General features: G+C 47.5%; 1 protein-coding gene across 1 annotated transcript in view; it reads left to right on the top strand.

Moving 5' to 3' along the window:
- The window catches only part of LOC147727726 (alpha-2-macroglobulin-like), a 1,118,600-nt gene that overhangs the window by 1,032,970 nt on the left and 62,683 nt on the right, over positions 1-22,947 (top strand). The window contains exon 34 of the mRNA XM_086961723.1: positions 10,444-10,512. Within this exon, the coding sequence (XP_086817849.1) occupies positions 10,444-10,512 (69 nt within the window). The remainder of the gene's footprint in view (positions 1-10,443; positions 10,513-22,947) is intronic.

Genomic DNA, 22,947 nt, shown 5'->3' with positions numbered 1-22,947 from the left:
AACTTACCCAGGTTCTGAGGGACACAGGGTTACCCCTTATTACCTAATCGTGTCTGTGCGTTGCGCAAATGCTTTACACATTGCCTCTGGGGTAAGCCTGACTGCTCGTGCCAAGCTGCCAAGGGGGTGAGCAAGGGTTATCTTCAGCGTGTAACTCCCTTGCCCTGACTAGAGTGGTGGTTTCTGCCTGGCTTAGGTGCATGCCCTAGGCAACCAGAAATCCCATTTCTAACAGCTGTATACAGTAATAAACACGCATTTTCATTTTATATATTTAATTTCAAAATAAAACAATGCAACAGCAGGGGGGCAGAGCTTGCCGGCGCCGATGGTGGATGCCTAGGAGAAGAGCTCCGCGCCATTACCCATATTAATCCTGATTAATATCCTCTACTGACGGAGTCACCCGGTGCCTGAAGGAGGTTTTGCCCAACGGGACCTTAGTGATAGCAACTGTGGCCCTTCCCGGCGCCCAACGGCAACCAGAGACGAGTTTTTACTCCGACTCGGCATCACCTCGGACCAGGCCGCAATCCCCGCTCGCTCCTTGGGAGCAGCCCGGTTGACGTAACTGCGCGTGCGGCCTGCTGAGCAGCGGCGGGCCCAGACTTGCCGGGATACTCACAACGAGGAGGAAGATACAGCCGGGTGCCGATTGCCCTAGCCACAGGGGGTAAGAACAGTCGCTGTGCGGAGTGAGACTGGGCAAATATCCTATCGTGACCCCCACTCATCGAAGGAGACTCGGCGAGGGCCTAATTATTGGCGACACGCTAGACTGCGATAACACCCCTTGCTTGCCTAACAACTCCCCGGGGCTGCCGCGCTATAAGCTGGACTGGCCATGGTATTGACTCGGCTCACGCTGTCCGCGACGGTGATCACGCACCACGACGAAGTGGGCTGCTGGAAAACACACGTGGCAACCACTGTGAGGGGAGGACGCTCCCGGGAGGGTACTCTCGGCCCCCATCCTTCACAACGTCCATAGTAAGCGGGAGCCCAGCTAAATAGGAGCCGAAGCGAGCACATACGCTCAAGCGGTAGGGGTGCGGGGGTCTGGGACTGAGGAAAGTAGGCGCTCCTCGTGATTATCGGAGCTCGCCCCCTTCCCCCTCGCCGCCATCTTGCGAAGAGGCAACAGGCTCCCAACCCTCATTTCAGCGCGGTTTTCTCGGCGGAGTAGCGCAGAGACCTGCTTAGCCCATCAGTTAATGACGGATTCCTGATCGAGCAGTGCTCCCACTCAGAGCTGTGCTACCTAAGAGAGTGCAGTCGCACCAGGCAAAGGGGCTTGGGATCACTTGAACTGGCGGACACGGCTGACGGGGCCCCTTTGCTTTTGCACCGGACACTACAATTCTCTCACTGTGCGGTGTGATTGGGAGGAGGGAGGAGACATAACTCGACCACTATCGCACTGAGGCATTTCAATATACCAGCTATCAGGATATAAGGGAACTGCAGAGCGGAGTGCACGCTGGTTCACGGGAGTGGACTGACTTGAAGTGGTTGGCTGGAGTGTCCTCCCTGAATCTGCCTTGGTCTAAGTGCAGTTTGGCCACGGGTGGCCTTCTAACTTGGACGACCCGTCTGATCATCATGGGCAAGAACGACAAGACCCAGACCAAGCTGACGTTTGATCACCGACGAGCAAAGGGCCCGGAAGCTCAGGCGCCTGAAACATCACCACGAGGCTGTGTGCGGATATCAGAGAAATGCTGGTGTCCATGGAGAAGGGCTTGCAGGACAGCATTGCGTCCATCGGCTCCAAAATTGATGCCCTAATGTACCGTATGGATCGTATGTCAGAGCGGGTAGACAAACACGCGGAACGCCTTGACATGTCCGAAAGGCGTATAATCGAAGTTGAGGAAGCCCAGACGGAATGGGACAAAGACCGCAAACAGTTTGGCAGACTACTCCAGGTCATCCAGGATAAGTCGGAGGACTTGGAGGCCCGCTCGAGGCGCTCGAACATTCGCATTACAGGGCTTGCGGAGATGACGCAAACTGGAAAAATGGAACTCTTCGTGGAAAAACTCCTCATTACTCTATTGGGAGAAGATGTCTTCTCGCCGATGTTTATTGTGGAAAGAGCTCACCGCACGCTGGGTCCTCGTCCGCGTCCAGGGGCACCCCCAAGACCGATAATAGCAAAACTATTGAACTACAGGGACAGAGATGCGGCGTTGCGAGTGGCTAGAGACAAAGGGAAACTGCAGTTCAAAGGCATGGACGTCTCCTTGTATCCTGACTTCACCGCGAAAGTCCAGGAGGAAAGACGGCACTTTGCCCCGTACAAGAAGCAACTTCGTGAACTAGGCTTGGACTACGCAATGATGTACCCGGCGAAGCTGCGGATTAATAGACAGGGTCACTCACATTATTTCACGGACCCCAGAGAACTTCAGAAATCCTTAAAGGAATGGTCAAAGGAGCGGAGGAAAATCTCGAGAAGTCAGGATTGGGTTAAGGCGAAGACACCCAACTGGAGGAGCAGGACTAGTGACGCGGTGACGGCGCACGTCTTCTCTTTGTCAGACTACTGAGACGGACTGTTGGGGAGTGCACCGGGTCCTCTTCTGCATCACTCCCTGGAACAGTTAAGCATCGGGTTAGGGACTCTAAGGGCGCCTGCTTGGGAACTGAGCTACCATGGCTGGGTGAGACCATTCCATTGTATACGTGTTCCCTAATAGACATGTTAACCTGATTTCTGTAGGAGGACTTGGCTACAGAGTGTACTTTATTGCTGATAATGGGTGAACTTTAATAATACTGGGTGGAATGTAGTGTAGATGAGGAGATGCCCAATGAAGACTCTTGAAGGAAAGGTGTTGACTCATGCTAATAGTCGCTAAAAGGGTAATGGTGCAGGGGCGGTTTTGAAATGTACAATGTTGTGGCATGGTTATTTGCTCTTCCTGGTAACCTCCGCCCTTGTGCTTTTGGCTCACGTAGTCCCAAATGGGACAGGTTCGGGGATCGTTAAGGGGATTTGTGGGGGGAGAAGAGGGGGGGGAGTGAAAAGGGACTGTCTGGCCAGGTTGGGGGTGGTCGGCTGTGGGTGGGGGGAGCGTGGTCTGGGGAAGAGTTTGGTTCTGGGAAAGGGGAGTTTAAAGCAACGCCAAGCAATGTGTTGCCAAGTTTTACCTATTGTAGACTGTCCATGATAGATATGGCTTTACAGAGAATAATCCGCAGGGCCGGTGGAACTCCATCAGTCGTCAATCAGTCTCTCTGCTGGGATGGCTGATACAAATGAAGTGAATACAATATGTGACTCGGAATCATTGAATGCGCTGTCGTGGAATGTGAGAGGGCTTAACAATTATCGCAAGCTCAGAAAGGTGTTAAATTATCTACACAGGCACCACATTGACCTCGCTCTTATCCAAGAAACCCACCTCCCACTTAAAAGTAAGATGCTATCAGCTAAAGGGTTTGGGGGAAATAGTGTGGCGGCAGGGTTCACTACACACTCCAGAGGGGTGGTCACATGGGTCAATCCTAGATCCAAACTAAAATTGGCACTTCTTGTAGCTGACCCGGAAGGCCGTTATTTAATTGCCAGATGTGTCGGCAAGGGGCACGATCTTATAGTGGTGAACGTTTACGGGCCTAACTATGACCACCCCGAGTTTTACGCTGCTCTGGCAGCGAATTGCAGATCACATGTTAGCTCTAGAATGCTGTGGGGGGGGTGATTTCAATTTTGTGTTCGACCCGGACCTTGATAGGTCGGCGGGACTGGCCCGACGACCAGCGGCCTCGGCATTGCATATGCAGGCGGAATTGGTTAAGTTAGATCTTGTTGACATCTGGAGACATAAGCACCCCACGAAAGGCGGTTACACACATTACTCGGCCTATCATGATGTACACACAAGAATAGACTACTGGCTAGCTTCTCAGGCAATGCTCAATAGTATAAAGAGGTGCGCGATACTACCACGCACCCTCTCGGACCACTCCCCTCTACTCTTGGTACTTGCGGTGCCGGCAAAGAGAATCCCCCCATTCACATGGCGGTTTCCTCCTGATTCCTTATTAGATGATGTGTTCAGGGGAGAATTGGCAGAGGACATAGACACTTTCTTTGAGACGAATTTGGGGTCTGTTGATAGCTTTCAGACAGTGTGGGACACATTTAAGGTATATATCAGGGGTATGGCAATGTCCAAACATTCGAGTGTACTTAAAACTATACGACAAAGACTGAAGCAGCTAGAGGCCAACTGTCGGACATGGAGGGACGTCTACAGAACAACCCTAATGCTGGCACTGCATCGCAAATCAAAAGGTTACTCGCTGAATATCATGAGGAGGCGGATAGGGAAGTGCAACATATGGGCAAGTATGCCACGGCGCGTACGTACGGTGAGGGGGAGAGGCCTGGCTCTCTGTTGGCAAGAATGATGTGTAGCGACAGACGACCTCTGGTGATCGACGAACTGATAACACCCGCAGGGGAGGTGATTGCTGACGAGGCGGAGATCCTCCAAGAGTTTAAAGAGTATTATGCTGGTCTCTACAAGTCAAAATCCTCACAAGTCGAGGAGGAAATCGATGATTACCGTAGCTACATGAAAATGCCCTTCTTGCCTAACTCACAGAGGGAATTTTTGATGACGCCCATACAGGAAGACGAGATCTTAGAGGCTTTGGAGGGGATGCGATCTGGCAGTGCCCCTGGGGCAGACGGGCTGACTGTGGGCTTCTATAAAACATTTAAAGATAAACTTGTCCCACACCTGATAACTCTTTTTGACGACATCTGTGAGGAGGGCAGAATGCCTGCTTCTATGAGGGAGGCACTGCTTGTTACCATCTTAAAACCTGGGAAACCTCCTAATGCATGTAGTTCTTATAGACCACTCTCCCTGATAAATATGGACGGCAAATTGTTTGCTAAGGTCCTAGCTACGCGCCTGGCACTGCTTGTGCCGGAGCTGGTGGCACAGGAGCAGGCTGGATTCGTCCCCGATAGAAACCTCACGTACAATATTCGTACGGTACTAGGGAACATGCAACATGTGAGTCAAGAAAATAAAGCGTTAGCGATTTTTCTCGACATGGAGAAGGCTTTCGACTCCGTGGAATGGCCATTCATGCTCAGAGTCCTAAGGAAGCTGGGGCTGGGGGAACCCTTTCTCCACATGTTGGGGGCATTGTATTACAAACACACAGCGAGACTAAGGATGGGGGACCAAGTCACAGACGCCTTTGAAATAAGTAGGGGAACTAGACAAGGGTGTCCCCTCTCTGGTTGAGGAACCTCTGGCATGTGCGATCAGGGAATACCATAGTTTGGAGGGTATCAGCTTTCCAACATACAAAATTGGAATCTCTACGTATGCTGATGACACCCTGCTGTATGTTCGTGACCTGGAAACAAACCTCTCATCAGTACTAAGAGAAGTAGTTCGATTTGGGGCCCTTTCAGGGCTGAAAGTGAATTGGACCAAATCAGTTGCGTTCCCATTAACACCTGTAACCCTGCCGTTTGATATGGAATACCAATTACAGTGGTCTACGGACTCGGTCAGATACTTAGGGATACAACTCCACACGGACCCAGACATACTGGTAAGAGAAAATTATGGGGTCGCATACACAAAACTAGTGGAGGATGTTGACGCATGGTGCAAGCTCCCATTGTCCTTATTGGGCAGGATAGCCATTATGAAGATGGTGGTCTTACCAAGATTCCTGTTTCTGTTTAGTAATATCCCCGTGGTTCTATCCAAGGCCTTTTTCAAACAGCTGACTCAGGTGCTCATTAAGCTGGCCTGGGGGGGCAAGCAACCCAGAGTTCAGTGGAAGGTCTTAATGCTTCCCTATGAGATGGGGGGATTGGGTGCTCCGGACATGGAAAGATACTACAGAATGGCACAAGCAGCTCATCTGCATACATGGATACATGGAGACCCTGACATCCCCCATGTAATCCTTGAACGATTGTTCGCGGACCCCTCCTCCTTACCGGCCACTGTTTGTTTTCCGGTTGACCACAGCGTTGGTAAACTGGACTCCATCAAGACTACGAATCATGCTTGGCATGCGTTGTTACAAGCGCAGAACTGTGAACTACTGTATTCCCCACTAATGCAGATAGAGTGGGCGGTATGGCTGGCACCGCTGAAAGAGAAAGGAGTCACGAGAGCATTGCATGAACTGGCAATCACGAAGATGGAAGACCTATTTATAGATGGGGTGGTTAAATCCTGGGAGCAGGTTCTCCCCTTGCAGACAGAGGCTTCGCTTTTATTACGTTTTCAGTTTCACAGGGTTCGAAGTGCGATGCTAGACCTCTTAGGCCCGGACATGGCAGAGCCACCGGATGTCTCGGAGCTTATATATGTGATTAAAACGGTGCCATCTCGCAAACTAGTCACCAATCTCAATAAACTAGGAGTCAAACATAAACAGTACCAATACTCCAAAGCTAGGACGGAATGGCAGCGTGATCTGCAAATGCAAATAGATGACGAGGTGTGGAAATATTGCTGCACTAGCACTAGGAAACTGTCTCTTAACGGAAGGCACAGATTAGATCATTTCAAATTTCTACAACGTGTTTACTATACACCGGAGAGACTACATAGGTACGGGTTTAGACAATCAACGGAGTGTAAACACTGTCATGTGCAAGTTGCAGATTTTATCCATATGGCATGGAGCTGTCCTGGCATTAGCCAGTTCTGGAAGGAGATTTTTTCGGAACTTAGTCTAATATTAGACATAGAGATGCCGGCCAACCCGACACTGGCTCTGCTGGGATATTCCAAGCCACTCCTGGTCGCACAGCGACAATTGGCAGATATGGCCTTGCTGATAGCCAGGAGGGTTGTCACTATTTGTTGGATGAGAGGTCCGTTGCCAACTAAGAAGAGATGGGCTAATGGCATGTTATACTGCTGCCCTCAATCGGAAATATACAGTGAATTGCTCCCACCCAAGAGTCGGCCCAAAAATTTCTGGGGTCTATATCAGACATATGTACGCTCAGGGGAAGAGGAGGAGACAGAACAGGGTGAGGCAATAGATCCGCTTGAAACTCATGAGGAGTACGCTGAGCATGATTAGCGGGGGTCCCCACCGAAGGAAGGGAGTGTAATGAGTACTGTGGAACTAGGAGGGATATAGTGCCAACTTGGGGGGGAGATAGGCGCCGGGAATACTTAACTTCCTAACGAATTGATGGGGGAATTGAACGGAGGAGAGTACTGATCAGCTCTGCATTCATGACACTGAAGATTAGAGCCCGGATATGGGGAAGCCTTTCCCCAGTAGTTAGGGGGAGGGGTTACTAATAGTCTACTACTAGGTTCTCAAGTTGGGAGCACAACGGCTGGCATGTTGTGGGTGGGGGGGTTGTTGGGGTAGGACTTTAGGATTAGAATCGTATAAGGAAACAACTCTCGCTATACAGCTTACCGGGCCTGGCATGATAATTGTACACGTGTGGAAGTATGCATTTGTCTAGGGTACTTGCGACACGTATAACACCTTGGAACTGACCGTGAGTCCTGAGGATCTTGCTCTACATCATAACTGAATGCCGCCGGGCCTCCGGGATGCCGGCTAAATGGTTGTGTAAAATGTGCCCACACTATGCAGATAAACTGCCTAATTCTTGCTGCCGGCCCCAGGGTTGTAGGCTACACGCCGTGTAAGATGCTTTGTAAGTGAATAAAGGTTTTTGAAAATAAAAAAAAATAAAAAAAAAGCAATGCTACAGCACTATTAAATTTGTTTTGAATTAAATCTTTAATAATAGAAGTATATTAAAGTAAAATAAATTTTCTGCAGTTTAAATTAATAAATAAATGTTTATTCCCATCGGACAGAGAGCAAAATTCAAAGGCCTCTGTATCGCACATAAAGCCATCTATGGCCAAGCCCCTAGCTACATCAAGGACCGTCTGGCCAACTATACTCCTAGTAGGGAACTACAGTCCTCCGAGGCCAACTTTTTGACCTGCCCACGATTTAACAAGTCATCGAAAGGAGGAAGAGCCTTCTCCTCATCTATCTCCCACATTTGGAACAACCTGTCAGAGAACATACGCAAGGAACACGCCCTCCTACCGTTCAGGAAGAAATTAAAAACAGTACTTTTTGTGGATGCATTGGGGGCATTTTGAGCCCCCTCTTGTGAAGGCTAAATCTTTGTTTCTGACAGCGCTTAGAGACCTGCAGGTGATAATACGCTTGATAAATAAAAATGAACATAACATAACATTTAAGCAGAACAATGATTTTTTAATTTGCATTAATAATTATAAAAAATATTTTATGGAAAAAAATTAGTATAGTCAATGTTATTTATTAGAAATTAAATGCCATTTTTAAATTCAAATAGGTTATTAAAATATGCTATAATTCAATAATATGCATGTTCTATTTTAATATTTTTTAACATTAATTTATAATAATTTATATTTTTAACTATTTAAAATAATTTAATTTCACACTATTTTCTATGAGTTTTATTTTGAGTCTATACCTCGATCTTACAGTACCAGTGGTTGGCTGTGTGTAGTGCTGGTACAATTGTTTTTTTATTATAAAATGCACTCAGAGTTTGTGAATATCGAAAAGTAGTATACTTACTCAAAAGTATAAATTACTGAAAGAGAGTAAGTTACCTTTGAGAATCAGACCAATTTTTTACAGAAATGTTGTCTTACATAAATATTGTGTCCTAAATATCTGCTACAAAAATATCATCCCATTGGGTGTATATTTTGCATTATTAACTTCAACAGGGCAATATTTTTGTAGATGATATCCATACAATGATTTTCTGATATCCGGACAATGATTTTCTGGTAGTAAAACATCAGTGGGCAGGGTAGGCTGTGGGCCAGTTAGGGGTAGCACTGCACATCTCCTCTCCAGATCCTCACAAACACAGCTGGTCTTGAGCAGTACAGCGGGCCAGGTGTCATCATCTGTAATTTATCCCTCCCAGGACACCGCTTCGACTGGCTTTTAATCAGCCTCTAAGTCTTCATACTGATCTTTACAAATGTACAGTTGCTGCAATAACTCAGTAGATTAAATGCCTGTTACTAGTCTGTGTGTGTTGAAGGTGGTAGGTAGGCTGCAAGCATTTGGTAGTATGCATTACATAAACATCACATTATTGCTGCAAGTCAGCTGTGTGCCAATTGTGGTCTGAGAGATAACTACTGAAGAATGTGCATGTGTGCTTCAGTCCTGTGTACAGGTCTATAGAGATATCCGTCAAGATTGCAGTGCCACTAAAGAGCTAGTTATTGCCATTAACATACTTGTTTCAAATATGTGTAGGCTTTGGATAACGCTTATTCTCAAATGTTGATGGACCTTGATTGTCAATTACGCCAGTGGAATACCTGTACTGTTGAAGAACAGTTTCTGTAATGTTTACAGCACTTAATGAATACTTGCAATGTGTAAAGGTGATCCTGGTAGCTACATGTGTGACCTCAGAGACAGGCCTTTTGTGTACTCTGAGGGGAAACTTTGTTTTGAGATGTTTTATTGAAGACTACAACCTTTAATAATTTTAGTTGGAAATGCCCTTTTTAAGACTTTAGTAAATCATTTGCAGTATTTGATGAGCAGCTCTCTTGTGCAAGATCTTCTCTCTACCTTGAAGAGGAGTTTCAGTGATTTAAATGTAATTTAAGGGATAGCTCAGTTGTCCAACTTCAAACTGTAAAATGGTTGCCTTAACCAGACATGTTACGCTGCTGTCTAACAAATTACCTTGAAGACATATTCGACCCAAGGAGAGCTCACTGTAAGTCTCAAGTGCTCGAGTGTGTGCCATGCATGTGATCTGAGAAAGAACCTCGCTGCAGAAACCTGAGCCTGTATATTGTCAACCCCTGGCAAATTATTTCACCCTCTCGTGCATAGGTGCTTACAGTCTATCTCTGTAACCTAAGGGGGCTGTCTAACTGGAGAGGGCTGAATGTGTAAAACCTGTCTCTGACCATCATTTAACTCTAACCCTTATATCTATTCACGCTGTTCCAGATTCTCCCCAAGAAGGAAAATCTATACTGAGAATCTTTCCCTTAGTAATAGTGAATATTAGTTGGATTGGTGTGCACATAACAACTTGACAGAGTGTGAAAGTGTGAAGGATATGTACAAAGCACGTCCGTGCTTCAGTATCCTCAGCAGTTTTCAATTCAGTAATCGATGAACAAAGAGAGACAATAGGGCACCATTGTGTCTCACTCAGGTGTCCAACTGTGATTTTCAAGCCAATGTGGGGTGGAAGTGGAATCTGCCACTCCTCTATCCCATCTTCCTACTAACAGTGGGATGTTCAATATATGCTTGCAATAATGCTGTCTGCCATGAGACCCATTTATGATCTTCTCACTGTTGTCCCATTTGTAGGTGCCCCATTTACTTCTCTTTGTTTTCTTGCAGATCTGGACAAATCCCTTCGTCAGACGAACAGACATGAAACCCAACCAAGTCGTTATATACCTAGAAAATGTGAGTATTTGGGGGGAACTGTAGCTTAAGAATGAATAAGGAATGGACTATGAACTCACACGGTAAACAAGCCTATTAATTCACTTATAATTCTGGCATGTTTGAATTTAACAACCCAAAGTTAACGTAGCTCATAGAGGAATGAGTTTGTCTCTCGCAAACACATACATTGCGCTGGAAACCTCATTGTCAATTTGTCAGTGTAGGTTATCTTACAACCTTCCTCCACAAATGGATAATGAATATTACCTAAAGCCAGCTACAATCATGATTAAAACCTCTCATTTCCCCAATGCACTTCTGGAAAACTCCTGTTGCATACTCCAGCACTGCAAAACATGTCTCAGGGAAGGCCTCACACTTTTTTACAGAAGGGATGGACAGTTCTAATGTAAGGTCAAATTAGTCAGATGCTTTCGGTCCAAAAACAGGGGCCTCAAAATTGCTCATATGAGCAGAAGAGAGTGGCATGATGCTGACAATGGCGATGAGAAGCAGATAAAGGGGATATAATACGTCACAATAAGAAGAGGAAGAAGTCTTTTGTCAACCTAGTGCTGAATTGCCTCGCTAATATCTCCGACAGTGATCTCTTCTGGTGTTGCTGGTGTTACTTTGGTTTCCTCTCGATTTGACCCCACCCAACACCCAGACTGAAGCTTTACTATGAAAGTATTGACAAATTGCCACTGTCATGCAATACAAAACGATCCACAGAATATTCTATTTTTTGTTTACGCATTAAAAGCTTATTTTAATTTATTTTTAGAATGTTGTATTCCTCGTTTATTTATCAAAAGTTCTTTTCAGCAGAGTTAATCATAACTTTTTGCTGAAACCAGTCAGTTTGAATGAACTGGACTCAGAGAGAGATAGATGGTATTGAGACAGTTCTCAACGTGGATCTATCAATTGCTGACCATAACCTTGATTACCTAAATCGCTACATTACTTCTTTTCTTAAAACATCTCATAGACATGGAGAGCCTGGGTGAAACATGCCATAGTCACCAAAAAATTAAGATTACCTTTCCTGAAAAGAACATTGGATCTATCATCAAGGAAAACATTTACTAAAACAACAACAAAATACTCAATATGAGTATAAACAGAGAAGTGATAAGTGTTACTGTGAGTAGGATCGAAACAAATCTATCACCTGGCATGTATATTGTATGATGTTATGGAACCAACGAGATATATGGGGTAAAATATACTCTGCTGTACATTATGAGGATATTGCAAGTCACTGAGGAGTTCCCTTGTGAGGTCATGGAAGTTCAAGGTAAATTGTAATATTTTAATGTACGGTATTTTATTCATTATTATACATGGTCACTCCATCATCTTTTCCTACATTCTGTTTAAATCCTTGGTGTTCTTGTTCTTTCATATGAAGGTGAGAGTCTGGTTGCAGTTATTGAGAATAGAAGCAAAATCTATATTGCAAGATTAAACACACCAAAGAGCATTTAGTTGTTTTTGCAAAAAAGGTATTAGTTTTTTTATTATTTTCATACTACACATACCTTCATCAACTGCTGTCAGGAAGCATATTAATTACATAAAATGTATAATTCTCATCCAGAGTCTCTTCACCCAAGAAGATATGCATTTAAAAAAAGGAAGACTCCAATGGAACAGTGAACAGCTGCTCATGTGAAGCAGAGGTGTAAGTGCAAGTAAATACACATTACAACGCATACCATTACAACACATAGTACCCTCACATTATCCAACGCTTACCCTACTGTTGCACTCACTGGAGTCAGAATAGTAATTTTAACCCCTACACTATCCGACACTTACCCTACTGTTGCACTCACTGGAGTTAGAATAATAATTGTTACCCCTACGCTATCCAACACTTACCCTACTGTTGCACTCACTGGAGTTAGAATAGTAAATATTACCACTACACTATCCAACACTTACCTTAAATGCGATGTAATGGTATGCGTTGTAATAGAATCATGCGATGTAATGGAATGCGTTGTAAAGGTGGTTTCTAAAAAAGCAATGTAATAGTGTGCGATGTAAAACAATGCGTTGTAAAGAATGTTGAGATGTAAAAACTGTGTTGTAAAGGCATGTGTTGTAAATGTATGCATTGTAACGTCATACATTCTGAATATTTATATGCTGGTATCAGGCGTATCGCGGACATGTGAGGTTCCTATATCATCATGATAGAAGCTTAAGAAATGCCACCCTATAAATTTCATAAGATTTGATTGTATGTTCTACAAACAATAACATTTTCTCAACTGTAAGGGTCTTCCATAATCTGTTCAATCATGAGTTAAACAGCGTTGTGGTTTGTTCTCCCAACCCCACTGATAATGTTTGTGTATCCGTAACTAAGGGCACCGTTATATATTTACCTTTCTACGATTTGTAGGACCTACCTTCATCTTAGGCCAGGCCCAAGAGACTCTCTCGGTAGCTGTATCTAAAATGCTTTATTAATTTCAGTGAAAACCTCCTCTCAGTTTCTGCCCAACTTGGGACAGTGCCAAGGTCAATGCAAAAGAATGTCTACAACATCGCAGCCTAGCGAACTAAGGTGCTCTTGTTGTTATCCCATTTAGCTCGTTTGTCTGGAGTTCTACTCCAGCGTATGAGAATTTTGTACTGAGCCTTTCTCATTTTAGCACTCTGGTCAAATATTTGTGCTCTGTTGTTAAGATTTTCTCAATGCATATTGGATGTAGGTCTCCCGAACTCAGACTCCCAACACTTCTGGGCAGGAGTTTTAACATACCGGATATGTTCTGTGAAGCGTTTGTTTAATATTGATATTTTTCATGGCTACTGTCTTTCATCCGTTTTTCAAATTTAGTCAGGATCCTTGTAGCTCCTTCTTTTATCATGGGGTTCACGTCCCAGCGCCTAATCTGTGTATGGGCATACCACTCTGTTTCTGGAAGGTTTATTGTTTCTTAAGGTCCCTAAAAGGTTTTATCTCACCATTCTCAAATAACGATACCTTTTTAACACATCTATTCTTTCTCCACGCCTGAAAATGCTATCTTCCACAGCAATAGAGAAATCAGAGTTAAAACAAATAAAATTGAACGCTTAGAAAAAAGATGTGAGCGTTGGCTCTGGTACATTTTGTCCCATAATGCTAACAATAGAGCCCCCAGTTCCTCTGCGACCTAAGCAGCCTCTGGACTTGACAGAGAGGTGTGTCAGCAATAAGCAGATCAATAAAACACCACAGTTTCAATGTTTCAAGTTTTCCCAGTCGCACCATAAATCTTAGCTTTGTGGGCTGCAAATATGATTAGAGCTGAAGAACTGACAGTCCCCACAGAGTTATGGCTCTATTTAATATCTTCCTGGAAACTTTTGGTACCTTACCTTGCCTAGATAACGGATATTAATAACTGTTGGAATTGCTTCAACATAAATGATGGGTAGGTAGTGGAATAATTTGAAATAAATGCACATTTTGAGGTAAGCTCTTCCTTTTGGTTATAGCAATCCTTCCCAACCATGAGAAGTGTTTTGTATACTATTTTTGAAACTCCTGTCTAATGTCGTATATTACCAGAAAAAGAAGAGGGGCCCTCCTCACACCAAACGGACAGAGCACCAAAGCGACTGTAAGCCAAATAGGAAGTTTCCCTTTGGGTTCATTCACACTCCAACACTGATTCACAACTGGTATCATTCATCTATTCAAATATCAAACTAATATCACCAAGATAGCACCTTGAAATCGTGTGTACAAAAAGATATTCACTTTTTTTTACTTAGCATTTGTTGTAAAACTAAATATGTGCAAAAACCATGTCATCGAATTTCTGTGACTCAATGATATACAAATCTTAAAAGACCCAACGGTCACATAATAAACATGAAAGAGATGTCCACGTTTTTCTATTTTAATCACCTAGATGGAAAAATATAACTCAGCAGTACATAAAATAATCACTAAAATCGTTAAAAACATTTATAAAGAAAGGGGAGAATGCATTAGACAATTGCATATGTCATTATGGAGTCACTAATTGTAAAGAAATCATTGATTAAATACAACATTTGCATGAAAATAATATTTTTTTTCACAGTTTAAATCAATGTTTTTTTAAAACATATTTTATTTGTCAATTGCAAATACAACGCAGAGTTCTGCACACCAGTTTCCTCTGCTGGATCATACCATACATTGGCACATAGGCAACTGACTTTAGTAGGTTGCAACGAGGAAAAGTACCAACTCGCACAATGTCCGCACAGTCTTTGCCTCAGCCCCGATGTATAGCAGCAAATAACCCACGTCTCCCCTGTCCCCCCCTACCGTGCATCCCCATCTCTCTGCGTGCAGTCAGGCTTATCCTAGTGGACGAGCCTCCCACAGCCACGGGCGGCTCTAGCCACAGCCCCCGGTAATCCGTCCATCTCTTCCATATCTTGAAATGCTTACTTGGGCAGCCCCTGGCCCCAAATATAGGCTGTTCCAGCCCCATACAAAAATCTAATCCGTTCTTCCATGCTGTCAGTGATGGGGCCTGCTGCGCCTTCCACGCCCAAGCGATATCCCGCTTTGCCAGCGTAAAGCCAAGCCACATGAGGTGTCTTTTATAGATGTTACCCCCTATGCCCTCCATAACGTGAAGCAAAGCTAGTTGTGGTGTCCGCTGGAGCTCACATCCCAAAACCTCTGATAGGCATGAAAACACCCCGCGCCAAAACCGCTCCAGTAAAAGACAGTGCCAAATAGTATGTATAAATGTACCTTCCTCCCGCCCACATCTGAGACACTCCGGGGAGGCAATCAACCCCGCCCAGTATAGTCGGGTCTGGGTATAATAGACCCTGTGAAGATATTTAAACTGGATGAGGTGAAGGCGCATTGCTATGGCCGCTTCCTTGGGTGCCGCCAATGCCAATACCTCTCTCCAGTCCTCCTCCTCCTCCAATGCACCTACATCTGCCTCCCAATCCCCTCGCAACTTCTGAAGGTAGGTGGAGCTGTGTGTGCCTAGGGATTGATAGATCCGAGAGATCTTTTTGGTCTCCAAATCACCCATAAAAACTTTTGCCTCCAGTGGACTGAATTCAGGAAGGGATTCCAGCCCCTCTAGGGAAGGGGACAAGGCACGTCGAAACTGGAGATATTTATAGAATTGTGTCCGGGGCATAGAGAAGTCCCTCTGTAGGTCCTGAAAAGACTTGAGTGTTGTGCCTCTCGTAACATCTCCCAGCATTGAAATACTAATAGCGTCCCATCCCCGGAAGCCCTGCAAGGCCGTGAGCTCAAGGTATTCCACCAACCCATGCGACTTAGGGTCATATGTATGAACACATTTTCCCATAGACACAGAATGGGTAAAACCCTTTGATACATATGGCCCATAGTGCCTTCCTCCATATCAGGAAAACCACCTAGGTAGCCGACGGCAATTTACTGCGTAGCGGCGCCGAATACAAGATAGTATGCAATGTATGCAACCACATGAGTAGCCGTTCTAGTGTGTACACCGGATCCCTCCTGTCACTGTACCACCAGTACCCATAGATGCGAGGCCTGATAGTATGAGAGGATGTCCGAGGACGCTAGCCCCCCACAATATGGGTATAGCAAACACCTCCTCAGGGCCACGTGCACCTTACCCCCCGCCCACAGAAACTGCCCAAACACTGAGTTCACCAGCTGGAACCATCCAGGCCGGTTCGGATACGGGTGATTCTGCAGCTGATACAACAGCCGAGGAAGCGCCACCATCTTAAAGATTGGCGATCTGCCGTAGAGCGTCCATGGCATACGTTCCCAGATCTTAAGGTCCGCGCGCACACGTTCCCATACCGGTGTCAGATTCTGCTCCCAGGAGACAGCCGGCAAACCCGACAGGAATACCCCCAAGTTTTTCAGCCCCCCTACTGCCAGCTGGAGTGCGTTTGCCCACGCACCCAGCCTCGGATTGTCTCCCAGAACCCACAATGTAGATATACGGGGGTTCATATAGAGTCCCGACATCTCTCCAAAGATCTGCATGATCTCCAGTAACGCGGTCCCGTTTTGTCCAAGGCCGTGAAGAAAAACAGGACATCATCCGCGTATAACGTGATCCTGTCTGATACATCCGAGGTCCACTCAAAACCCCGGACCTGTGCATCCATGCAAACCCACGGAGCCAAGGGCTCCATAGCCAGCGCGAATAAATAAGAAGACAAGGGGCACCCCTGCCGCGTACCCCTCCGGATCCGGAAGGTGGAAGAGGCCACACCCGCCACCCGCACTGTCGCCGTCAAGTTTGTATAGAGGAGCATTAAATAAGAGAGAAACCGGGGCCCTAGATTTAAACTGCTTAATAAAGCAAATAGATAAACCCAGCTCAGGAAGTCGAACGCCCTATCCATGTCTGCCAGCAGGAGCGCCGCCCGCTCTCTGGTCTGCTGTACTGCTGCCACCGCGATGTGTGCTCGCCGTATATTATGTCTGGTTGCCCTCTGGGGCATGAACCCCACCTGATCCGGGTGTATAAGTGTCGATATGTGAGGCAGAAGGCGATTGGCCAGTGCTTTGGCCAAAATCTTAGCCTCCACATTGAGGAGAGAAATGGGACGGTACGAGGCCCCCTGTTCCGGTGGCCGGCCGGGCTTCAAAAACACCACCACCTCCGCATGTCTCCAATCCGGTGGGAGCAGGCCCTTTTCTTGGGCCTTCTCGACCACGGCTCGAAAATGGGGGGCCAGCTGCATGTTGTAGCGTCTAAAAAAACTCGCTCGGGAATCCATTGGGCCTGGGAGCCTTTCCAGAATTAAGATCTCCCAGGGCTTTGCCCAGCTCGTCGGCAGTTAATGGAAGCTCCAATAGGTCGCGCACTTCATCCGACACTGCCTTTGGCGGCAGATCAGCGAGAAATTTGTCTACGGTGGCTGCAGGCAGACATTCTCGGGGGTATAGAGTTCTGCGTAATATGCAGCGAAAAGTTCTGCAATAGTCCCAGGATCAGTAATCGGCATCCCCCTCTCATCTAAGAGACCCGGTAGGGCCTGGGCGTGGAAGGTGCCCTGGCAAAGCCGATGGAGCATCTTTTCAGACTTGTCCCCCCACTGATAAACCCTACTACGTGTCACCAGCCAGACCTGATGGGCCTCGGCCAACAGAAGTGCGGCATAAGATTGTTGGGCCTGGAGTAGTAGTCTCACAGGTAGCCCTCCTTCCGCCTCCCGTGACCGTCGTTCAAGAGCCTCTACCGTAGCCTCCGCCCAAATCAATTCCTCCCTGTGATTGCTAGAAGCTGCTGTGCACCAGGATATATTGACACCACGGAGAGTGGGCTTCAATGCCTCCCACAAGGTCCCAGCACTAGCCACCGATCCCTCATTTGAGACGAAGTAGTGAGCAATGGCCTCCCTCATGTGGGAAACATAATCTTCATCTTGCAGGTGCGACACTGAGAGGCGCCACCTCAACGGGTGTCGCCACCCGGACCATATATATCTCCAGGGCCACAGGGGAGTGATCTGACAGACCACGGGCAGGATCTTAACCAGGGCCACCATACCAACCATTGCCCGGGGAATAAAAAGATAGTTGAGCCTGGAGAAGGTTTTGTGAACCGCTGAAAGGAACATGTATTCTCGCCTGTCACCATGAGCCCACCACCACACATCCATCCAGTCGAGGCCAGTCACCAGTGAATTAAATTTTGTGGGATGTCCCCTCCGCGGGCCATCCTCCCCCTCACCCCTATCCTTGACAAGGTCCATAACATTGTTCCAGTCCCCGCCCACCACTGAGAGCACATCAGGTATATCCGCCCATAGAGCCATCAACTTCTCCACCAGAGACCACTGCAAGGGGGAGGCATACATGCAGCCCATAACTAGTGGAACCTCCCCAATTTGTCCCCGAATAAACAGGTAACGCCCCTGAGCATCGATCCACTGCTGCGCATGAATATATGGGACCCTGCAATAGACCATAATCGCGACTCCCCTAGAGCCCATTGTAAACCCCACATGAAAGACCTGCTGATAGCCATAGCGCTGTAAGCAGAGTGGCTTCGTCCCCATGAGGTGTGTCTCCTGTAACATAAGAACATCAGCTCTACCCTATTTGCCTGGTGCAGTATAGCCCCCGCTTAATTTTGTCTAGGACCCCTCGCACGTTCCAGCTTATGATACGGAGGGTACCTGGAGCCCTCCGATCACTATCGGGCACAGTAGCCATAGGGGAGGGAACCTGTCAATATTACCAAGAAAGGACTGAGGCGACATGTGCGTTCTAGGTTAGAAATTCTATGCGGGTGTGTGACTGGAAACTTGTAACAACTCCCCCCCAACTAATCCCCCACCCCATACCTCAAAAACACTGAAGCATCTGTCGCGGCAGAGCGGGTACCCAGACCCCAACGGGGGACCAAGCACCGCCCCAACCAATGGATCCACAACTTACAAGACATGTTCTGCAGGCTTAACCCCGACCAGTCGTAGGCCGGCAGGGGCCCAGCCCTCTCTGAGATCCCCCTGACAATTATGCATCAAAATACATAGGTAGCTTAAGAAACCGCTTCTGTGCCACCCCAGTTCCACGATCAATGTTCCAAAGTCTTGTGCCCAGGAGCAGGACCCCCTCTAGCAGAGGCCCCACTGGCCACGGAGCGCCTCCGGGAGCGCAACTGCCTACCGCCCCTCTGCTGCTGCCCCTTGGAGCCCTTCTGGGCCATGTCGCTGGAAGAAGAGTCCGATTCCCTGCCGGGTGGCGTATGGGGCCTCACTTGCACTGTCTCATCTGTCCATTTAAAGACTTCCTCTGGGGTGTCAAAAAAGTGGATGCAGGATCGGTAAAGCACTCACAGACGAGCAGGATACAAGAGGGCATATGGGAGTTTGAGCTCCCTCAGGCGGGCCTTCGCAGTCGTGAACGTTCGGCGTTGTTGCTGCACCAGCCTCGTATAGTTGGGAAAGATCAATATGCGCACATTATTGTAAAGCAAAGGTTCCTTGGCCCGGTCCCGCTTCAGTATAGCATCACGGTCTAAGTAGTTCAGGAGCTTTGCTATCACAGTTCACAGTCAGGCCCCCTGCAGTGGTTTCTGCATGAGTGCCCGATGGGCCCGTTCCACGATGAAGCATTTTGATATAGCTTCCGGTGGGAGCCAGCTCTCCAACCACTGCGTGAGGAAGCGTTCCATATTACCTGCCTCGCAACCTTCTGAAAATCCCACGAAGCGCAGGTTATTGCGCCGGGCACGCCCCTCTGCGTCCTCCCCCCGGAGCGCCAGACCCTTCTGTATTGTTTCCATGCTCGCCACTTTCCGCTTCAATATTGTGACATCGTCCTCCACTCCAGAGATGCGGGTCTCCGCCTCCGTGATGCGGGAAACCGCATTGCGCAGATCCTGCCGCAACAACATAACATCTGACCCAACTGCCCCTATCTTGGCATCCAGCATGTCTCTGGACTGGGTGATGGCCGCCATGAGGGCAGCGCTGTCTGGGATAGCCTCCGGTTGACTCCCGGTAGCACTTTCCGTCGCCCCCGGACCATTGTATTTGTCGATTGGCCCGTGTTTAGCAGGGCCAGCCCCCTTGTCTCTCGTCATAGCTGCCCCCAAGATCTCCCCGCTGATCCAGATAATTCGGGGCTAGGCGTAGGAATATAGGCGCCGGGCTCGATATGGCTCTCCCGAGGGACCCACTCCACCAAGGGCCCCACACAGTATGATCGGTGACTGATGGTAAGGCCAGACCTAGGCGCGCTTCCAGCGAAGTGACAACACCGGGCACGGCAATCCTCCACTGCCCGTGATGTACTGTCCAAGTGGCCCCACAGCACGCATCACGCAGGGGGAGGTAGGCACACCAGCTCACCCCCAACAACTGCTAGCAATGCACCGCCAGGGTCGCCCCACCACAAGCGACTCCCAGAGCAGGGGGAGGAAGGCACGCAGACGCACCCCCCTCGCGGCCCGGCCGTACCGCCAATCCCACACCATCACTACACGCCTGGACAGCGCGGATCCCTTCTGCAGCAGCCCAACTCCACCTCCACTGCAAGTATCTATGCCTCTGGCCGCCGTGTAAACTGCACTCCTCACCTCCTCGGCCCGATCCGGCCTCCGCTCTGTTCTCCCCGGACCCCCTCAGGCAACGCCTCAAGTCCCACGTGGAATATCCAGTCTCGTAGGGTTTCCCAGCCAGTCCACGATGTCACCTCTGCCTCTCAGGCCAGACCATCCACAGGCGGGCGGGAGCCAAGTCTCCCACCGGCCGCCTGCACCCCCAGAACCAGGGGGGGGGGGGAGAGCGAGGAGTTTCCCCTTCTGTCATGGCCTGCTCTAGCCCTCTTTGCCCCACAAGAGGTCCACCCCCCGGTCCGGGCCAACAGGGGGGGGGGGAGGGGGCCCGATACCTCCTACAGCCACCTCAGCGTCTGCTCAGCCCAGATCACTGCCACCGGGCAGCGCCACCAAACCTCGGGAGCCGGGCCTCTGTCTCCGTCCCGGTCTCTCCGCGCTCCACCTCACAGGCACCTCTCGCTCCAGACGCTGATTCTGCCAGCGAGACCCCTGGACAGCAGGGCTTCAGGCGATCAGCTTCCCCACACCGACTCCCGCCTGTCCTCAGTGCACCGGCCCGCCGCGGCCCACCGCGGACTGGGGGTCCAGGTAGCGCACAGCCCGCAATGGCGGTCAAGTATCGCCACGAGTATTCTCCTCTGCCGACAGGTCCCGTCTCCATCGAGGCGCTGCCTCAGCACTCCAGCTGCGTGTGAGTGCCAGTAGCCCCGTAAGTTATCTGCCTCGGGAATCAGCACCTCCGCAGGTTTCCCAGAAACATTCGTGGGTCAGGGGCCCAGGATAAATTAAGGATATTGCATGGGCTGGACGGAGCTCGTCTAACTCACGTCCGCCATGATGGCTAGCTAGGCCACGCCCCCCACAGTTTAAATCAATGTTTGGTCGATTTAGTGAAGTAATGTTGTTGCATTGACGCATTTCGGTGGATTCTTATTATCCATGACCACCTTCTTCAGGAAAATTAGTTGTCTCCAACCAATATAAATTATTGTTAGTGGCTGACACTCTAAGTCTTCTTTATTTCTAGAGTTCCCAGAATGATCCCATTTATATATGGACTGGTGTAGTATAACTGGTAAAGCTTGATGATTCCTTTTAACGTATTGTGTGGGATCCAAAAGGTCTCCACTCTTGTTTCCAGTTAAGGCTGGTTGCAGATTTGCAATCTTGTTAAAAAGGCCCAAGGGGTGGCGGTATAGGAGAATTTTCCTGAGAGCAGAGCTCTGTTATATCGCCACTGCTTGGGCCAACATTTTAGAACATGAAAGTTGGGGATAGGTTGTAGAGTGTTGCGTGGAAAGACTCCTAACAAGTTAAGAGCCAATTATTAATCGATTCACAAAGCCCTCCCAACTGCCATGCATCGCAGATTTGACTGACACATTTTATGATAATACCTGCATTACCACAAGGACTGGGTAAAATGTCACACAATTAAGATCCCTCATTCTGACTCTTAGTGTGTATTCCTGTTTCGTGCTCATAACGTCACTCCAGGATACACTGTCATTGAGCCATGCAGTGCCGAAAGCTGAGAGGTTAATAATGTAACATTGCTAATCACACTGGTGCTCAATAAGGGTTTTTCTGTTGTACTGACTCTCTCTATTAATGCTTGCCCTCAGGTCACAAGTCAAGGGTATAGGCGATAGGTAGTGTCTACCCACTGTTTCCACAGGGTGGACACCATCTATCCTGCCAAGAGAGTGGGCCCCACAGAAATATGCTAAACTTGTCCCAGTGTACGTTTCAGACACATGCAGCAGCACCTACATGTGTGTGCTTTGGTTTCAAGCAGCACTGTGTAAGTGTGGAAGGGGCTTATCAGATTCCAGCTGCACCCATAACAAAAGCCAAAGATAAGGGTTCGTCCTTTTGTGGGAGTATCCTGGCTGGGAGCTATTGGGACTCACACCTAAATGCATTGGAGGGGAAACAAAGACACACAGCTTATCACTTCACAGGTACTTAAGAGACAGGGTGCTTTTGACTTTGTTCAGTCCCTGTATATAAGAGATATGCATGCACTGTAAGGATGTCAAATGTGTTGGTCTGTCCTAGTATTTACACAAATAACAATTTTAAAAAAATACTATTTCGTTTTATTTCTTTTATAGCACTGTAGCACTACTTAGCCCAATGCAGGGTGTAAGAGTGCTTTACATCACATTTACACATTATACATTGACAATAAATCATATGTGAGTAAATTAATGTACAGGATGTGTTACATAAGACTGCAAAGGTTACAAGATGTAGGAGCTACATGTCCTCACAGCTCACTGTGCTATATTAGAAGGATTACAATTTATGAACTGAAAGTAACAAAAGGATCTCTGTGTTAAAAGCAGTAACTCACATATCCATTAACATAAAATAATAATCTGTCATC

This window comes from Lissotriton vulgaris, chromosome 3_1, assembly GCF_964263255.1.
Source record: "Lissotriton vulgaris chromosome 3_1, aLisVul1.2, whole genome shotgun sequence".
Classification (NCBI taxonomy): Eukaryota; Metazoa; Chordata; class Amphibia; order Caudata; family Salamandridae; genus Lissotriton; species Lissotriton vulgaris.
The sequence above is the reverse complement of the archived record's forward strand: the minus strand, read 5'-3'. Positions and strand labels throughout refer to the sequence as shown.